General features: G+C 37.8%; 1 protein-coding gene across 1 annotated transcript in view; it reads left to right on the top strand.

Annotated features, from left to right (window-relative positions):
- Positions 1-601: 601 nt before the first annotated feature.
- The window catches only part of LOC306758496 (neurocan core protein-like), a gene marked incomplete at both ends in the record, with an annotated part of 28,568 nt that continues 11,828 nt past the window's right edge, over positions 602-17,341 (top strand). The window contains 11 exons of the mRNA XM_079243823.1: positions 602-680; positions 5,068-5,265; positions 6,956-7,138; positions 7,673-7,847; positions 8,708-8,835; positions 9,268-9,552; positions 10,089-10,232; positions 10,331-10,414; positions 11,478-11,635; positions 11,718-11,880; positions 14,980-16,122. Coding sequence (XP_079099949.1) covers positions 602-680; positions 5,068-5,265; positions 6,956-7,138; positions 7,673-7,847; positions 8,708-8,835; positions 9,268-9,552; positions 10,089-10,232; positions 10,331-10,414; positions 11,478-11,635; positions 11,718-11,880; positions 14,980-16,122 — 2,740 coding nt within the window. The remainder of the gene's footprint in view (positions 681-5,067; positions 5,266-6,955; positions 7,139-7,672; positions 7,848-8,707; positions 8,836-9,267; positions 9,553-10,088; positions 10,233-10,330; positions 10,415-11,477; positions 11,636-11,717; positions 11,881-14,979; positions 16,123-17,341) is intronic.

Genomic DNA, 17,341 nt, shown 5'->3' with positions numbered 1-17,341 from the left:
AAAAATATACTCATGAAGACGATTGTCTGTTTTTGTACAGGAACAACCCCAAGCTTCAAATATAAAAGTCGTTTGACAGATTCTGGTTTTCTAAACTTGTCATTTCTCAGCAAGCAGGCTCACATCAGTGTCAGTGTGTGACAACATGATATTTTCTGAAAACACATGTTTTCATGCCATGTATTGTACCAATAAGAGGAAGGTTACAATGTCTGCTAAGCACAATTTTTTCATACTGTTGTGTTAATTTGCAGACATGGATCTTGTTAATTGTTTAGGTAATAGAGGATGGGATACATACTGTTATTTTCTTGCATAAATGTGGTAGATAATTTGTTTCTGTGATGTAAGTAAAGATATCATAACCTTTTTAATCTTGGTAAAGAAGCTGAAACATGAAGTGATTTTTCAGCACATGAAAAATAATCTTGATTGTATATAAGTGGGTTTTTAAACGCACAAAGCACCTAACCACATCGTCATAGATGCTTACACATGTAAATATGTTTAGTCTTTAGTTACCACTGTTTCAGACTATCTTCTTAGCTGTGCTTCATTATTCTTTTTTCTGCTTTCTCTCCACTCCCCTGGCAGGTCGAGGATGGTGCTCACTCGGTGTGCAGCTGGGCGCCAGACCTTTTTCGCTCTTATCCTGCTGCTTCTTCTCTCCCCAGGCTTGAGTGAGTTTGTTGTTTCCTCCCCAAATTTTTTTTTATTACATTTACCTGCTTCATCACCAGGAATAGAAGAAATTTATCACCAGGTTTATGTGTGAAGGAACAACAGTCGATAGTAAAATAGGCTGTCTTTGTAAGTTTACAGCATTAGAGGTAGGGGGAGATAATCTGTGGTTACAGCTAGTTTAGAATACATAACAACCACTTTTCACATACATTTTTTCCACAGATAAAAAATAAGTGAGATGGATTCATACTAATCTGACCATTGTGTCAACTGACACATTGAAGATGTTTGTATTAATGCTCATAGGGACTAAGCTGGAAACTATCCAAAGCCTTTTATGCAAGATTAGTTCATCTGTTTCTTTACTGTATAAAAATTCATAATTACTGAACAAAAGGTAAAAAATCTTAGAACAGCAGAATGAAGTTGGATTTTCTAAGGGTTGAGGTACTCTATGCAGCCTGCTGACTGCCTACAGTGTCGATAAGTTCCTCTATTTAATTAATGGTTTCTACTATTCCCATGCATGATGATGGGCAGAACAAAGTTTTATTAAACCTGAACTACATTGCTCAAATTCATAATTGAAATAATTTTCTTACCAGATAAAAGTCTGTCTTCACATTCAATTATGCTTTGTCGTTTTTTAAGGACAAAAATTGAAGGACCAGACAACCTTTTACTCAGTCTTCTCAAATGCACACAACCAAATACAACATATCAATCCCTGAAAAAATAAGTATTCAGTATGAACTGATGACAATGTAACAGAATACAGACACAAAATTATATGAAATAAAGTATATATTATAAATTAAAACACTGTGAAAATAATTTCTAGCAAAGTATTTTATAACACAAGATGAATTTTGTTGGGGTTTAATGCTTGTTTCTGAGTCTAACAATAAGTCTTAAAGCAAGGAGATATGCAGAAATAAATTGCTGGATTTATTTGGGAGGTATACGTAGTCGAGTTTCCCAGAAATGATTGTTTTTCCACACTTTGAATTACAAATCTCAGAAACTTTTAAATTTCAGACTTTACTGTAAATTAATTGTATTAATGTAAAGTAGCGATGCACCGATACAAGCATCGGTATCTGTTCAATACCAAGCGTGTGTACTCGTACTTGGTATTAATAAAAGTGTACCGATACCACACTAGTCAAGCTAGCACAGATGTGTCTAATGACGTGCTTCGGACATGTTTTAAAAGAAATAAATGCCTTGAATATTACAATGTGACATTTTTGTTACATTAAAAGCTAGATCTTTGTTTCACAACCACACATTTATAGTTGTATTTAGGTAAAATGTGCCAAATCAAAATGAAACTTGTTGAAATTGTTAGATCTGTAACGTTATTATATTTGTATTGGTGGGGTAACTTCAGAAAGGATGAATAATTTATTACAATCTAATGTAATCTTACACGGTTATAACAGCAATAATAACCATAGTCACAATAATGTTCACATAAACAGATTTGGTATTGGCAAATATTGGTATCGGCAGATATTCAAATTTCAGGTATTGGATCGGAATTCCCAAAAAAGTTTATCGGTACATCCCTAATGTAAGGTATAAAGTACTGTCACCCTGTTAAAATAATGTCCTTTGTCATTTTTCAACTTCTTTTTAAAACAAAAACGACTGATATATTGTAGATAACTGGTCCTATCTTTTATGTTTTTAGAAAGATTTGAAAAATGTTACTTAGTCCATTACTTTTAACATGGTAACATGTTTTTTGTTTTTTCAAATTATTTGTTTTCTAAATGTAAAAGAGCCCTTAACTCCAAAACAATTGTCCCTCTGGGGAGAATTATATGTATCATGTTGTATCGCATCAAATCACATCACATTATCTTGTATCATACTGCATTGCTTCATATCATATTGTATCTGTCACCCATATTGATGTCTACGTCTGACCCCTCTACTTCCAACATGACCTCTAGCTTCTCTGACAACCCTTTTAAACCACTAAGGCTGTTTCCCAACTGCTTTTATACCGAGCAGTTCATTAGTAAATAGTGTTTTAAGCTTTGACCTGTATCTTAATTTTGACAGTTGACAAATTTAGCTTCTGAGTTAAAAGTGATAAGTATGCTTAAATTAGCAAAAAAAATAAAATAAATAAAAATAAAAAAATAAAAAAATGGGTGCAGCTTTTGACAAAAACTGCAAGATTTTTGGGTATGCAAACCATGAATTGAGTTCGAGGTTTCGACAGCAAAGTCCTGTTTTTAAGAAATGTGTGCTGTCAATTCATGGCAGTGACCTGTGTTTTATCAATCCAGAAAAACTGCAGTATCGCATAATCATGGATGTCAATTAAATATTTTCAGAACAGGTTAAACATGATATGATTTATTTTGACTCATCATTTTTAGTTCCTGAAGCTGAAACCTGATCTTTATAGAGCCAACATTTCAAATTAAGCACTTTAGACTTAAGGCGCGGTGAACTCTTAAACAGAATTTACAGGAATAAGAGTTGGATCTGAGAATGACAAAGATTATCTTTCTACTGTATATCACCTCCAACTCCAGCTTTTTTTTTTTTTTTAATCTTTTTTAGGCTGTTTTGTCCTGGATGTAATAGTTATGCTATATGATGGGATATCTGTCATCCAGTAGGATTCAATTTTCACAGTCTACTTGGTCAGATTAGCTCTTTCCTCCTTCCATTTCTGTGTCCAGTTCCTTGGTTTGCTCCCATGTATGCAATTGAAGGGAGGCAGCGAGGGCATTTTTAGTTTATAGAGTTGCTCTCAAAGGGTTCAGCTTGAGTAAGCTGTCCAATCTAAATGCAGATGGAAATGTCTTTATAGGACTTAAATTAGAGACTTAGATTTCACCCTATGTAATGTTTAAAATAAGAGAAAGTACTGTTGGTGAAACATCCTGTTTTGTTTTGTTTTTGTGGGCCTTTTTGGTGCTATGCCAGTTCAAACAAATTTTTGCTAGATTATATTAATCTGACCTGAGAAAATGAAAAGGTCTGAATATTGACTATGCTTAAAATCGCTTAAATCTCTACATGCAACTTTACATTTAAAAAACAAAACAAAAACAAAAAGCAAATGGATTAAAAATAACTAAATAAAAGTAACTAAAATAACATATAACAAAATATAAAAAAATTTGTCTAGTGATGCTCTGCTCTTGTGAATATTTCGTTTAGCAATTGTTTTAATTGCCTCTTTTTAATCTAAAGAATTAAGTGGAAATGTACATTTTTTGCCAAGAAGAGCAAAAGATTATTAACTAAATATTTTGCTCTCTGAAATGGTTATAACATTGTATATATTGTGGTGACACAATAGCTCCGTAGATATATTTCAATGGGGAAAATGTTACAGTTTGAACAAGGTTTTGAAAAATAAAATTTGAAATTTATCCCCCTTATAGAATGAACAAACTGCGTCAAATACAATGCAACAACCTCTAGAACAGTGATGTCAAGCTCCAGTCCTCGAGGGCCACAATCATGCTGGTTTTCCATGTATCTTTGCTTCAAAACACCGAACGTAAATAAATCAGTCATTGTGCAGAAATCCATTGGCTGTTAGATCCATTTAACAGAAGCCAGGTGTGTTGAAACGGGGATACATTAAAAACCTGTGGGACGGCGACCCTTGAAGACCAACTTTGGACACTCCGCTCTAGAATATTAAATGAAAATTGTCTGGTAGGATAAAAGAACCGAAGCCTACTATGTTGTAGTAATTTGCTTGATTAGGCAGTTTGTACCAAGTGATGATGTTGTCATGGTTAAATTATGACAATCCAGTGGAGTGACTTGCTAATGTACATGTGCAGAAACATGACTGTTTTGTGGAATTGCAACGTTAATTGGTTTGAAGCAGGACATTCATTTGAATTAATTAGTTGAAGTGCTTGATCCACTCATTTTTGTCAACTGTAAAACTCAGGGGAAACTAATAAAATCTGTAATGATTGAATTGGATCCTGTGAGCCACTAGGGTCTCTTGAAGTGTATCTCAAGTCTTAGTATGAGTGTCTCAGTGAGGGTGAACCCACACTCTTATATAGACACTTATAGAGAGGCTGAATTGATAACACAAGTTTCTTGTTCCTGTCTCAGATTTCTTAATGGTACCTTTGTTAGAAACAACAACAAATCCCACACTTCCGATGCTGTGGGATACTTTTCCCTGTTTTCTGCAGGATTTAACATTATTGTAAACATTACTGTTGAGTTTCTCATGTCTCTTAAAACAATAATACACTATACTCTTGTTCCAGGCACAAATATGCAATAATAATTGCAAGTTTGGTTTATTTCCTTGTTTATAAAATGTACTGATGAATGTTTTAAGTCTTAATCAATTGTTCTTCTTTACTCTAGGTGCAGCCTCCACCGCTGTGAACATGCGTAGGATCACTCATCCTGCAGTACAACAAATGCTTGCAGACAAAGCTGTCCTCCCCTGTGTCTTCACCCTTCAGGCCAGCTCCTCGAACCAGCCTCTACACATCCAGTGGACTCGCACAATACCACCAACAGGAGGACAAGGTGCTCCTCTGGAGCAGATTGTGCTTTCTGTTAAAGGTATAAAGCTAAATTTATTAGTTGTGGATTTAAATTTCCCTGTCAGTGCTGTCAATCTTTAACTGATAAAAGGAGCACATATATCTGACAGACGTTATTCCACAGAAATTATTACCTGAATCTGCTGCTGGTTTTACAGCGTTGTCCTAAATGTCTAATTCACCCGAAAGGAATAGTTAAAATCAGAGCACCTAAAGCGTTTGGAGTCATTTTATCCTAAAACTTTATGGGTTTAGGTTCAGTCTTGCAGCGTTCACAGTCAATTTCGCATTTGTCAGGAACCTTGATATTTTCAATTTAAAAAATCTATAAAAATCCCACAAGTGGGAAATTTGGTTAGCAAGACAAATAATAAATTGTCCACTCTCAGCTTGTTGTTCTATAATTGCTTTCTATGTAAGCAGTGCTATTTTCTCTGCAGTCAAACTCTAATAAGCATATTGGGGGCAATAGAAGGGTTCAGTGTCTTGCTCACAATCACTTCTTTCAGTTTGAGGAAAACCACAGCAGTCAAAATAACCACTAGAAAACAAATTTGTTTGATGAATCATCCATCCATCCATCCATCCATCCATCCATCTTCTACACATTGAAGGCTGTTCAGAAATTAACCAATAAAAATAAAAAACAGACTTGATATTGGTTTTACATTTGTTAAATGAACCAAAATTATTTACAATATTTTTAAGCAAAACAAAAAGTATGACAAAAGTCCTGACAATAGTATGTGACATGAAGGGACAGCCAACTAAAGCATTAAATACAAAGACAACAATGCAAAAGTTTTCAAGGAAAATAAGTAAAATTGTTCTGACCTTGGACAATTTTGTGTTATTGACCCTCAATATTCTTAAGGGGGTCAGTAATGACAGTGGGTCAGTAATGGTGTGGGGTGGCATTTCTTTGGAGGGCCGCACAGCCCTCCATGTGCTCATCAGAGGTAGCCTGACTGCCATTAGGTACCAAGATGAGATCCTCAGACCCCTTGTGGGACCATATGCTGGTGCAGTTGGCCCTGGGTTCCTCCTAATGCAAGACAATGCTAGACCTCATGTGGCTGGAGTGTGTCAGCAGTTTCTGCAACACGAAGGCATTGATGTTATGGACTGGCCCGCCCGTTTCTCAGACCTGAATCCAATTGAGCACATCTGGGACATCATGTCTCGCTCCATCCACCAACGCCAAGTTGCACCACAGACTGTCCAGGAGTTGGCGGATGCTTTAGTCCAGGTCTGGGAGGAGATCCTTCAGGAAAACATCCGCCGCCACATCAGAAGTATGCCCAGGTGTTGTAGGGAGGTCATACAGGCACATGGAGGCCACACACACTATTGAGCCTCATTTTGACTTGTTTAAAGGACATTACATCAAAGTTGGATGAGCCTGTCGTGTGTTTTTCCACTTTCATTTTGAGCATAACTCCAAATACAGACCTCCATCGGTTGATACATTTGATTTTCATTGATCATTTTTGTGTGATTTTGTTGTCAGCACATTCAACTATGGAAAGAACAAAGTATTTAATAAAAATATTTCATTCATTCAGATCTACAGCGTGTTACTTTAGTGTTCCCTTTATTTTTTTAAGCAGTGTATATCTAGATAATCTTTTAAAGTTCATGTTCTGCCACCAAGCCCTGCATGATGCCAGAAAACATTTGTAATGAAGAAAACTGTGTCTGTGCCAAAGGTGATGTAATCAAGGTGAATAAGGCTTTCAGCGGACGTGTCATGCTGCCAGGATTCGTTGCCAATCCTCTGAATGCTAGCATGCAGATCTCCAGTCTCCGTACCAACGACTCAGGCACCTACCACTGTCAGGTTGTCATGGGCAACGACTATGAGAGAGACACTGTGGCCCTTGTGGTCTTGGGTAAGTGCTGCAACCACTTTAAGAGTTTCTTTTATGGGAAAAGTTTAGTGCCACAGTTCCACAAAAAAACAGCATTTAATAAAGCTGAAATGGTGCGTACAGCTTGAGCTGAGAAACACAAGAGGTTGTAAAATTGTTTTTTCTTATTTGATTTGTTTTTCCTGTCAGACTCAGTGTATCAGCAAAAAATGTCTGAATTTAATACAGGAGTACAGCTAACAGCTTTATGACTGTTATTTAGTGAAATACTGTTATATAAACATCACAATGAGTGGCTTAATTAGTGCAGCTAATGCTATCATTGCATGTGCTGTTGATGTTATTTTGTTTACCTTCTGAATAATTCTGTCATTCTTTTGAATAAAGTGCTTGGACCAATTTAAATTATCATATTTCTGCGTGCTGATCTGTGACACTTACGCTGAAACTTTCTTTTTGGCCAAGATAACATGTTGACAGATCTAACCTGACAGTGTTGATAAATCTATCCAATAAAGAGAATTAAAGCAGTTTACCACCTCTGTCTGTTTTTAGGTGTGGTGTTCCACTACCAGGCTCTTAATACCCGTTATGCTCTCTCATTCATCGATGCACAGCAAGCCTGCCAAGTAAACTCAGCTCAGATCGCCACACCAGCTCAGCTGTGGGCTGCATACCATGGTGGCTTTGGTAGCTGTTCAGCTGGCTGGTTAGATGATCAGACAGTTCGGTGAGAATGCAATACTTGTTTTCTTCTTTAACAAGTTCATTGTTCATAGTTAGAATGATCACAAATGATAGCAAATGATTGCGGAATTGTTAATAGTTAATTTGGATACATTATTTGATCAAATGATTTGTAGTAATTGTGATTCACCTTTAAGATTCATATTAAAATGAATCTTAAAACATTGTTCTCTGAGGGGAATTACTGGTTTACTTGTCGCTAATTCACTAATTCATTTTTTCTAAACAACAGAGGATTAAATAAAATGTTTCCTCACACTTTGCCACAGCTTTTGATCCAAGCTAAACTAAAATGAGCTAATCTAATGGTTAATAATCTAATCTTAAAAGTGACTTGTCACTAATCTAAAATAATCTAATCTAATCTAATGTTCTCATTGACACCCAACAACTTTCTCAAAACCAATTTTTCATGTAACCTGTCAACTATAAAACCTGTTACAAACTAATTTTACTTATTCAAAAATCAGTTTTTGAGCTTGATACATAAAAAATGTACATATAAAAGGCCACAACTTTTCTACTTAGTGGACAATCTATACTTGTGTGTCCCAGTTTCTTACTTCCATTCTTATTGCTTTTTATTAATTTTGTTCCATCTGACACAATCATAATTGTGATCTTTTTATCACTGCTCTTTATTTGCTACATTTGTTTGATTTATTCTAATCTTGTGATATTGAAAGTGAATACAAATGAGAATTTATTATTACCTGGCAGGTGGAGACATAATATTCATCTAATAAAATGTTCACAGAACCTTTATGCTATTCCTTTTCCATTTCTATGTTTTAGATTGCAAGGTTACCTCCATTTTTAACTCCCACATGTTTTTATCCACAGTTATTCTGTCCAGTCACCAGAGCTTGGTTGCTATGGACACAAGGAGTATTCTGCTGGAGTGAGGAATTATGGGAAAAGAGATCCGAAAGAGCTGTTTGATGTGTACTGCTTTGCTAAAGAACTGGATGGTACTAACAGACACACACACACACACACACACACACACACACACACACACACACATGCAGATATAAAAACATCAAAACCTGTCACAGCTTTTGGCTTTCATACTGATGTTTGCATCATATTCTGCTGCAATACTAAAGGACTAGTCTGTAGATTTTTTTTTAAAAAAAAATCTTTTTATTTCTCTCAGTAAATCCAATTATAGGACACAGACCAGTAGTGATATATGCTCACATATTTTGCCAAAAGGTGATAACCATCAAATTTGCAGAGCTGCTTTTCAAAAACATGGATGTGACAAAATAAAATAGGATTGTATCATCATTATGGAAAATATAGCTTACTTATTTTAGATTCAATAAGAGCATTTATAAAAACAAAGAGTATCTACTTAAAATTGATTACATATCCAGTCTGGTGTCTTCCTTCCCCAGGTGAAGTGTTTCACTCCTCAGTCCCAGGCAGACTATCGCTGTCTTCAGCCTCAGATCGATGTGTGTCCCTTGGGGGCCAACTTGCCACGGTAGGACAGCTTTATCTGGCCTGGAGGGCTGGCCTGCACAGTTGCGCCCCAGGCTGGCTGTCAGATGGCAGCATCCGCTACCCAGTTAGCTGGACACGCCCAGAGTGTGGAGGAAGCCAACCAGGAGTCCACACCATCACACCCAATACCACTGTTGACAACGCTACAGGACTGTATGACACTTACTGCTACAGAGGTATCATCCATATACTACATTTATACATTAATGCCATTTTAATCATATTTATTCAGCTTAAACATTACAGATAGTTTAAAAAGTCCAAAAGACATATTATCCAATTTGCAGCTTGGTAATGATGAGTGCAAGACATGTTTCATTTTAGCAAAACCAATTCAAACATTTAGATCAAACATGAATGTAAAAATGAGTGAATACACAGTTCAAATTACCATCTCACTCACAACTAAAGCTTTGCTATTAATGCAGTAAAAATGACGATAAAAGTCATTGCTGCTGTTGTATCCATGGCAACATGCTGATTTCTGAGCCCGCCACCATGTATCTGAGAAGCTGGTGGATTGACAGACACTGTGGGAGAGAGAGAAAGAGGACAGGAAATGTTAAATATCAAGGTGCTGAGCTGTCAGATTAGGATTCAGTGTTGACTAACCTTAAACTTTCAGCTAATTTTAAATACATCAAGCATTTAGACACTTCTGTGACTCATTAAAGCAAAAAAAAAAAAAAATCTCTTGAACTTGTTCACTTAGGTAGAGTGAAGAATACCGACTCCATCTCTCAGATCTACACCTCCTTGTGGAAGCCCTGGAGCTATCTCACAGACTCAAGCAATGCTGACCCTGCAGGGACAGAAGCTTCCAAACTGACAACACAACAAACTACCACGCTCAGAGGTTTTATGTTCATGTATAATAGCCACAAAACTTGTGTAATAAAATAACTTACTGATTAGTGAATCAACAATCCAATTAATAATTGCACAATCTTGCAGTGTCTTCAAATGATGACGATGCTTCAACTTCCAACTGGACAGGATTGGTTGACCTTGACAAAGAGACCTCACCTCACAGTGACAGTAAGGCCCCTTAAATGTTTTAATTTATTTTACTCATTCTTGTATTGATTTCTACGGAGCCCCCTAAGGGACACATGGAAAAACTTTTCTTTTCTGGTCCTTCGTAATAAGTTTTGTATTATTTTCATTACTTTTTACCCTTCAAAAAGGGATCATCTAACAGACGCTGGTAACATGGCTGCAGGAATGTCCACAGCCTATTAAAGCCATTTTGCTCAATTTCTTTAGATGTTTCTGGTTTGTATCTCTCCCTCTCAATATCAAGTCAACACAACACGCATGTACACCTGGCATTACATCCACATTAGTAAAGGAAGCATGTTGTTGTGCATTAAAGGATTAAGTGCAGACAAAGAGGTTTTTTGTGATCCAACAATTAATTTGCTTTACTATTGTGGCTGCTTGTTTTCAGACTGTGGAGGTCAATTGATATGATTTATTGATGGTGTACTAAATAAATTCTGATTGTAATTCATTTCTATGACTGGTGCATCTGTTGAGTCCATTGGATTGGCCATACCAGGGAATAACAGCTGAAGAATGACAAGTCACAGCAGTCAGATGACACTTCTGATGAAGAGTGCAAACAAAATACTGACTGCTGTAACTTGACATTGATCAGCTGTTATTCTGAGGCATGGCCAGCCAGATGAACCTAACAGCTCTGCCAGGTTTGCTTTGCCACCTGACAGTCATTGTGTGAGAGAAGAAAAGCTTCCTCATCCGTTTTGGTAGTGTTCTTGACACCTTTTCTGATTTCTAGTCTGATTTCCTCCTTAATTCATCTTTAGTGTTGGTCAATCTCTTCTCCTATTACCTATGTATTCGGCTAGCAAGGGTTACAGACCAGAAATATTTAAAGGAACTGAGCAAAATGACTTTGACAGGCTGTGTGCACTGTGGTAGCCATATTTATCAGTGTCTGCTAAATGATCCCTTATTGCGAGGTAACACAAAAGTATTGCATGATAACAGAAAAGAAAAAAAATCCCCCCGTGTTCCTTGGGGTGCTCCGTAGATTTCCAAAGACAATGTGAATAATTATTTACTTAACTGTCTGAAGCCGTAGATCCCTGGTCCTCAGAGTCTTCAGGGTCATTTATGACACTTCAGTTGATCCCAGAACTGAGCTCCTTTGACTGGGGAGAGCCACTGGAGTCTGGTCCCAACTCTGAAGAGTTTCACCAACCTCCAGTTGACCCGACTCCTGCTGAAGAAAAGGTTGGTTTTGTGTATCTTTAATGACACTTTTTAATACTGGAAGAGCACTGCTTAAAAGTTGTCTGTTCACTTGTTATATTAGGCGATCTCAAAGATTGTCAAGTCTATCTGGAAGCCTTGGGACTACCTGGTGGGCAATGAAGATGAAGAAGGAACCCAAGTACCAAAAGGAAATGAGGGGGAAGAAGAGATGGCAACAAAAACAGCAGATGCAGGGTCAAATCCCACCAGTGCAGCATCATCAGGTAAATTAATTAATAAATTTTTTTAAACCTGTGAACTGGTTTAACCCATTAACCTTTACTACTTCCTCGTGCATTTTTTTTCATTAAATAAATCTAGTTTTAACTATTTAATTTTCACATGCACTGTAGAACTATCCAAGATCAGACCTGATTTCTAAAGCATAGTTGGCTTCTCTTTCAGCATCTGTGTGTATGTAACACTCACAGTAACGTGGAAACAAAGGCACACGAGGCACATCTCAGTAGCAAAATGTGTGTCTCCTCGTGCTGTCAATTTCCTGGTGGTATTCTGAAAATTGATCTCAGGAAAGATTTTGATGTAGTCCTGTCAGGACAGCTGATCTACATGATTACTCTAGTTAATAGTATTCGCTATAACAATGCTGGTCCAATATCAATACAGAACTTGAAAGAAATAAATACCTATCAGAATAATTGATTTTTGTTCAGTTTTAGTGGCAACTTGATTTACAATTGAAATATGATTTAAATAAGTTGAAAAAAAAACTATACAAGAATTAAATTCTATTAAGATTTGATTTATCAGGCAAGATCAAACCACGAGTGTACCATATAAATAATATTAATATTTATCTCTTTCAATATCACTATTATTATGGTAGATGTGTCAGAGATTATTTCACTTAGTAAATTAAATGAAAAGTTTATTTATTTACAGGCATGGAAACCTTTAATGCTCATCTGACAGGATTGATAAAATGCAGCAGAGACTCATGAGAAGAAAGGGTTACACATCGCAAATGGGAAACACATCATATTTAATAAATGACAGCTCTGAAGCAAGTTTTGTTAAATGCCCGTTACCTCAACTCCTTCCTTCATCCATCTTCCTCACCTCCTCCTCAAACATCCCCAGGTGGGAGGGACTAAAATATGAGGAGAGAAATCAAAGAGGTACCGACTGGGATGGAGAATAAATGATTTGCTTAGTGGCAGTGTTTGTATTGATATTGTTATTAAATACTTATTTGAATCAGACTAAAACCTTATTATCCCCAAAGACAAATGTTAATGTTTCCACACAAATCAATGAGAAAAATAAATAAACAACAAAACAGTGAAAACATTCATTCATTCATTATCCTGACCGCTTAGTCTGATGAAGGGCCGCGGGGGAGCTGGAGCCTATCCCAGCAGTATTTGGGTGAAAAGCAGGGTACATCCTGGATAGCTCACCAGTCTATCGCAGGGCCAACAGTGAAAACAATTAAACTTGAATAAAACCAGATGACTTCATGTGTAGAAAGTTGTAGTAGAGAGAAAGAAGTAATTATCCCAGAAACGGATGCACTGAGTTTCTGTTTGTTTGCTGAGAATAATGAATCTAATATGTGCCATAGGCAGGTTAAACAGGTGGTCCACATTGATGAAAACTTGTAGCCAACAGTTAATAAAATCCCCACCAATGTCCTTCAGGTTTTAAATGTTTACCTGCTGAAAATGAACAGAGGTGTGTTCTTCTGTAAGATAAGCTTGAAATCTGGAAACAAACTGGAATAAAAGGACCTTTTTCTGCAGCTTCGCCTGCCTCTCTTATCAGGCTGCTTTATAAGCAGGTGTGACACCTTACTAGTCCCGGCTGCATTCATCTGTTCTCATGATAAAAAATGTACTGTGTGGTTTTTTAACAGTTTGCTGCACCCACATTTTACAGATTTTTTTGTGTCAAATACAAGTCACTTTTAAAAAATAAATAGTTGAATATCATTAAATATTACATATATTTCTACAAAGCAATGTTAAAGAAGACTCTGCCAGACTAAGCCCTGACCAACTAAATTTAAACACGTTCGTATGATAAAATTAGAGAAAGTTATAAGCAAAGAAGACAAAAGGTACCGAAACTCATTCCTCAATTTAATTTTCCTTCCCTTGAATCAAGTCTTTTACAGTGAAAGTTTACTGAAAAATGCTTTTGGGGATTGTATGTTTTCTTATTTAATAAATATTTTGACAGGGTGGATCATGTTTACTTCTTCAGATCTTGGTGGGTTGAGCTGTCCTGCTGTCACGCTGCATTCTGAGCTGTATCCGGTGAATGGAGCAACCCAACAGGATTGGGAATTTGTTCCTAGAAAATCAAGTTCCTTTTTTTTGTTTTGTTTTGTTTTCAAAAAACAGGTTGAGTGTTTGTTGGAACAGAGTCACAAAGCTGCTGATTTAATTCTGAGGCAATTTGTGAGACCGTGGTGCTTTTTAACTCCTCATTCTGACTGTAAGTGTGAAAATGTTTGTGCCAATGTGCACTAAAAGGTTTTTAATTTGACCTAGTTCCTAAAGTTTATTAGTTAATGGTCTGTCTGCTTTCACCTGACATTGTAATAGATTTAAAATTTTCTTTTAACTATAGAGGAAAATTGTCGCTTAAAAGCTGTCTGTAGCTATTTCTGGGGTTTCTGAAGCTGCAGTCAGATTACATGAAATTGATGGTAGAGATGTTTTGAAATAAAAAGCCTTCACATCATCTAAGCAGCTTGCAAGATTACAAAGTAGGTTCTCATGGTTGACAAGAAAGCTTTATGTGTTTGTAACGTAACCATTTCTTTTTTAGATTGGGAGGTCTCTCCCAAAATGTTAATATTTTGCTAAAAGAAAAGGTCTTGGATCATTTATTGCTGTTATGACTTAAATGTTACCTTTACAAGTCAGAAAGCAGTGATTTATGGTGTAACATTTTAAAAGTTCACTGAATCTTAGCTGTTTAATTATCTTTGCAGACATATTTTTCCTTATGTCATCCATCCTCCATCTGCAGTAATTTGTGTTCATATTTATTCCAGTGACAGTTTTCCAGTATATTTGGAGGGAAATGATCTTCATCATTAAAACCTTATATATAAATATTTTCTTCAAAGTCCACAGAGCTTTGCTTAACCACTGCTGATAAAATCTATGTGTAAACAGTGATCCTGTGGCGTAAAACAGCAGACAAAATTTCAAAGAGTTTACATGTTTTTGTTTTGTGGCTCTTGGCAAAGTGGAGGGAATCCAGAGGAGGGTTTTCACTTTGTAGCTATCTGCCTTGTCTCTGCCGCTTGTCTCTGTCTGCAGTAATTGCTTGCTTTGTGCCCTGCATAGGTCTTTTTTCTTGGGGGAGCTCATGGTTCAGCAGTCCCTCTGGGGAGAGCACAGCAGCCAGTGAAGATTCAACCACTCCTCTGGCTTATACTTTGGCTTCTTCCAGCAAAGCTATGACTACAGAGAGCTACAAGAGCTTGGGGAGCTCAGAGACGCTCACATTCACCACCTCCAGCCATGAACCTCAAATCACTTTTACAGGCAGAGAAAGCTGGATCCATGTTGAAGTTGAAACCACAACCCAGCAGGCTGAAAAGAGAGAGGAAACCCAGACCTCCAGAGCCAGTGGCAGAGGAGGAAGAGGAAGGGGGAAGAAGAACAGAGGAGAGGACAGGCACAGAGGGGAAGGAAAGGGGAGAGGAGAAGAGAAAGGAAAAGCTGAGGAAGAAGGGAGTGGAGAAATTACTGGAGCAGAAGCAAAAGGGGAGATTCAAGTCTCTCGTCGACCAGTTGGAACAAGTAAACCAAGAGAAAGATCCAGAGAAAGATCCAGAGAGAGGGGCCACAGGAGAGGACAGTCTACCACCACTACAACCACTACCAGTACCACCAGCAGTCCTCTGGAGACCACAGCGATGAGCACAACAGAGACAGATAGTGACTTATCCTTCAAACATCAGTCCAGTTTATCTGCAGAGAACTCTTCCCTGTCAACTTCACTAGAACCACATCAAACTTTTCCATCTTTATCACTGTCAAACTCATCATCAATCTCCTCTTCTCAGTCATCCCAGTCAGAGTTCCTTTCAGAATCCCAATCTTTCCATCCATCCTCATCCCTTCCTTCTTCTCCACACAATTCCTCACCTCCATCCAATACCCAGACCCCATCCCTCTCTTCCTCATCGCCACCGCCCCCTTCCAACACCCCGCTGCAGACTCAAACCACTGGATTGGCTCCATCTCCTTATGCAGACACCCAAGACAGCTCCGCTGAGTCCCTGACATCACTTCACTGGGTTCCAGTGGAGAAAATGGCCATAAACAGCTCTCTGGATTATCCACTGTCACAGCCTGGACAACCAGAAGATGTAGAGCCAACTTGGTCTCATGTCGGTTCAGGGACCCTTTCACCAGGTAATGTGGAGGAAGAAGGCAACAAAGAACAAGTCAACATCAGTACCACAACTCTCAGCCCTACAGGTAATCATCATAAATCTGTCAACAATGGTTTTGGCAGTGTTTAACGGGGTGCTATTATGGTATTTCAAGTTTTCTGAGCTTTCTACAGTGTTACAGTGTTGAATCCTCATCAGACATGTGAACGGCACTGTTTTTTATCACCTAAACGCATGTTTGAGTTTGAGTTTGAGTTCCAGGACTCTCTCCGTTTGGTTTCCAAGGCGATGAAAAATGCGTCGTTTTAGAGAGTTTTTTTCTACTTGGAAATCCTTGTGACGTCCCGGGGGATAAGGTTCGGTGATTGGTTACCTTCTACTGGTTAACAAGGGCATGTACAGATACATCAGGCGGGTGGAAAACGTTGGATAAAGTTATTTGGAACGATGGCTGGTGAGTTTACCAAAGAGAGACATCCTGCTGCATTCGTTGCTGTGGGTTGCTGTTTTCCACTTCGTTTTCAGGGTCTGATTCAGGTTCCAGCATGTAGGGCTGTATGCTATGTGTTGACATTGTATTTTATTTTTTTTATTGAGTTCATATTAGCCTAATCCTTCTGTTTATGAGACGTTACAATGACGGCGAAAGCATTTGCGGTGCGCGCTCCTGATATAGTGCAGTGGCAGCTGACCAATCAGTGGCAACTTATATCTGGCGGGAGGCGGGGCTTAATGCGGAAGAGTCTCAATCACTCGTTTTGCCCACAGGCTGATCTGACAGCCTACGGCAGGGGTGTCCAAAGTCGGTCCTCGAGGGCCGCTGTCCTGCAGGTTTCCCATGTATTCCTGTTCCAACACATCTAGCTTCCACTAAATGGATCAAACAGCCAAAGACGTGCACAACTGATTAAGCTCTACTACTAATTAATTTGAATCAGGTGTGTCTGAGCAGGGATACATAGAAAACCTGCAGGATTCTGGCCCTCGAGGACCGGAGCTGGACACCTCTGGCCTACGGAGAGGGTCGGACTGAAGTAAATAAAGCGATTTGTGGCAATAACGCGACCAATCCCAGCCCTTCTGGTCTCAGAAATAAAAGTAAATTAGCCTGAAATGCACATAATAGTTCCACTTTAATGTTTGACCATCTGTTTGATGAAATCAAGTAACTTGTGTTTCTTGTTGGATCAATGCTGGTAAAGTATCATTATCTTCTGATTTGATCTCGGAGCAATTCATAATTCAGTTCTGAAAAACAACATTTGACTAATTTTGTTTTGGGACATAACCTTTCCTTTCCATTT

The sequence above is a fragment of the Telmatherina bonti genome, assembly GCF_933228915.1.
Source record: "Telmatherina bonti genome assembly, chromosome: 7".
Lineage (NCBI taxonomy): Eukaryota > Metazoa > Chordata > Actinopteri > Atheriniformes > Telmatherinidae > Telmatherina > Telmatherina bonti.
This window is presented reverse-complemented; position numbering and strand designations above follow the sequence as displayed.